We start from the raw sequence: 2,804 nt of genomic DNA on the forward strand, positions 1-2,804 counted from the left end.
AACAAATGAGATATCGATATATCAAGAGATGTTGATGTTGGGTACTAGGGTCGGATTTTTGTGTCAACATCTAACCTATTTATACTATTTAGAGGTATATTCAAACGATTTAAGTTAACTAACCCATTCAAACACATAATTTTTGTAGTTAAATTAAAAAATTGGTCACTTGAATCTTACACAAACATGTTCTTAGTTTACTATTTGTATCGACTTATGCAGGGAAGATTGCAAAAATTCTTCAAAATTTTAAGTTAGAATACATTGATTCAAATATTCTTGATAGCTTTTATAGAAAAATAATGTTTTGACCAAAATATATAATTAATATACAGGGGAAAATCACCTTGATATAGCAGGACACAACTTTGCAAGGAGTATTAAACATGTGTAATTAATACAGAATTGGGAGTAACTAAAATTTAACAAAAACTAACTGTGAAAAGGCAGAGTCCCTAGCTAGCAAATAGTCACCGCCTCTGTAACTAGCCCAAAAGTCTAGGTTGTGTTCTTTTGTGGCACGAGAAGTTTAAAAAGTGAGATGTCAACAACTAACATCAGCAGTAATATTCTTCGTTTTCCGTGCTCCCCTGCGAGCTGAATGCGTGTTCAGGTATTAGACTCCATAATCCTTCAAACCTGAATACGTGTTCAGTTATTAGACTCGATAATTCTTAAAAAAAAATACAGTAATGTTCTGAATATCAAGTGTCGAGTATTGGATACGGATATCCAACTCACCAACTTATACCCAATATTTTAGCAAAAAAGATAGTAAAATCCTAAAAGTGTTAAATGAAGAAAGGGTAAATTGAAGTCACACTTATAAATACAGATAATTTCATCAAGACACACACAGTCCCACACCATCTGCTCCCTCATCAATGCTGCAACCACATTTCCACAACTTGATAATAAACCCCATCAAATCAAACAGCCATAATCTCTCAATTTCTTTGCCTTGAAATGTTGAAAATTCTGGTAATTCACTTTCTGCTGCAGACCATTTTTGCCACTGAAGCTGCATTTAGTGTTGGTGGTGGTGTTGGGCTTGGTGTTGGTGTAGGGGCTGGGGGTGGTGGAGTGTGGGTTGGTAGTGGTGGAATCAACAGCCCAAGCCCATATGATTCATCTTCAGCTGCAAGACTCAGTAATGCTTACACTGCACTACAAGCATGGAAATCTGCAATAAAAGATGATCCTTTAGGAATCTTGAAAACATGGGCTGGCTCAAATGTGTGTGTTTATAAAGGTGTGTTTTGTGCAGATCTTCAAGATAGTATGGGAAGTGGCTCACAAATAACTGTTGTTGCAGGCATAGATCTCAACCATGCTAATCTACAAGGCACACTAGTTAAAGAACTTTCTTTACTTACAGATATGTCTCTACTTCACCTCAACACTAATAGATTTTCTGGTACAATTCCTGACACTTTTAGAGACTTGACATCACTCACTGAACTAGACCTCAGTAACAATCACTTTTCTGGTCCTTTTCCAACTCAAATTATCTACATTCCAAATCTTCTTTATTTAGACCTCAGATTCAACAGCTTTCAAGGACCTATTCCTGATGACATCTTCAACAAGAGGCTTGATGCAATTTTTCTGAATAACAACTTGTTTGATGGTGAAATTCCACAAAATCTCGGAAACTCACCAGCTTCAGTTATAAATTTAGCCAACAATAAGCTGACTGGTGACATTCCATTTAGTTTTGGTTACATGAGTCCAAAACTGAAGGAAGTTCTGTTCTTGAATAATCAGCTTACAGGTTGTATTCCTGAAGGAGTGGGATTATGGTCAGATTTGCAAGTGTTTGATGTGAGTTTTAACTCTTTAATGGGTCATTTACCAGACTCAATATCTTGTTTAAATGAGATTGAAGTTCTCAACTTAGGACACAACAGGATTTCAGGGGTTTTGCCAGAGATGGTTTGTGAGTTGAGAAGCTTGATAAACCTGACAGTGGCTTACAATTTCTTATCAGGGTTTGATCAAGAATGTAGTAAACTTTTTTACAGGAATGTTGGTTTTGATTTTACTTCAAATTGCATTCCAGGAAGAGAAATGCAAAGGCCTCAACCAGAGTGTTCTGCTATTCCTGGTGGTAGTTTGAGTTGTCTTAGAATTCCAGGAGCAAAGCCACTTGTTTGTGGGCAATTATTTGAAGCCAAACATGCCACTACTTCATCATCTCCATGAGAGTGATTAAGATCATGTAGAGCAGGCGGATAATGGGTGAAATTCATTAACTGATGATGCTAGAAAGTAAAGAGGTGTTGGCCTATAATTTATGTCTTTCTTATAAGACATCTACAAGAATCAATGTATATCTGTTTTTTTCAATGTTGATAAACTTAATTTTTTTATTCAGTTTTTTAATTTTTAGTACTCTAATAAATTCCTATATATCTTAGTTGCCAACCAAACATGAGGTTAACAAAGACTAAACAGTGACATCATTATATAAATCTACTCGTAGAAGACAAGAGTGACATCATTATATAAATTTAATCGTAGAAGACGAATGCTCTATGGAAAACAATTTTAGCACGATAATCCGTAATTCGACATCTGTTATATTATTTTTCAAATATTAAAAAGGATGTTCTCACATGATAAGCAAGGGACAGTGAGCCTATACACATTTTGAAGAGCATGTGAAAGAATATCTCAGAATGAAAAGGAAAGTGTATTCTAGTAGTAAGATTTATACAATAAAAAATTCCAAAGTAGCAAATAGTTGATGTTCCTTTGACACATGTGAATACAGTTCAACATGAAAGTACAAGAAAGAAAAC

The 2,804-nt window shown here is 35.0% G+C and overlaps 1 protein-coding gene across 1 annotated transcript; it reads left to right on the forward strand.

Moving 5' to 3' along the window:
- Positions 1-821: 821 nt before the first annotated feature.
- Positions 822-2,372, forward strand: LOC141693854 (leucine-rich repeat extensin-like protein 2). The gene has a single exon (XM_074499035.1). It carries the CDS (start codon positions 967-969, stop codon positions 2,203-2,205), a length of 1,239 nt encoding a protein of 412 aa, XP_074355136.1. The 5' UTR covers positions 822-966; the 3' UTR covers positions 2,206-2,372.
- The last annotated feature ends 432 nt before the right edge of the window (positions 2,373-2,804 follow it).

The sequence above is a fragment of the Apium graveolens genome, chromosome 10, assembly GCF_009905375.1.
Source record: "Apium graveolens cultivar Ventura chromosome 10, ASM990537v1, whole genome shotgun sequence".
NCBI lineage: Eukaryota > Viridiplantae > Streptophyta > Magnoliopsida > Apiales > Apiaceae > Apium > Apium graveolens.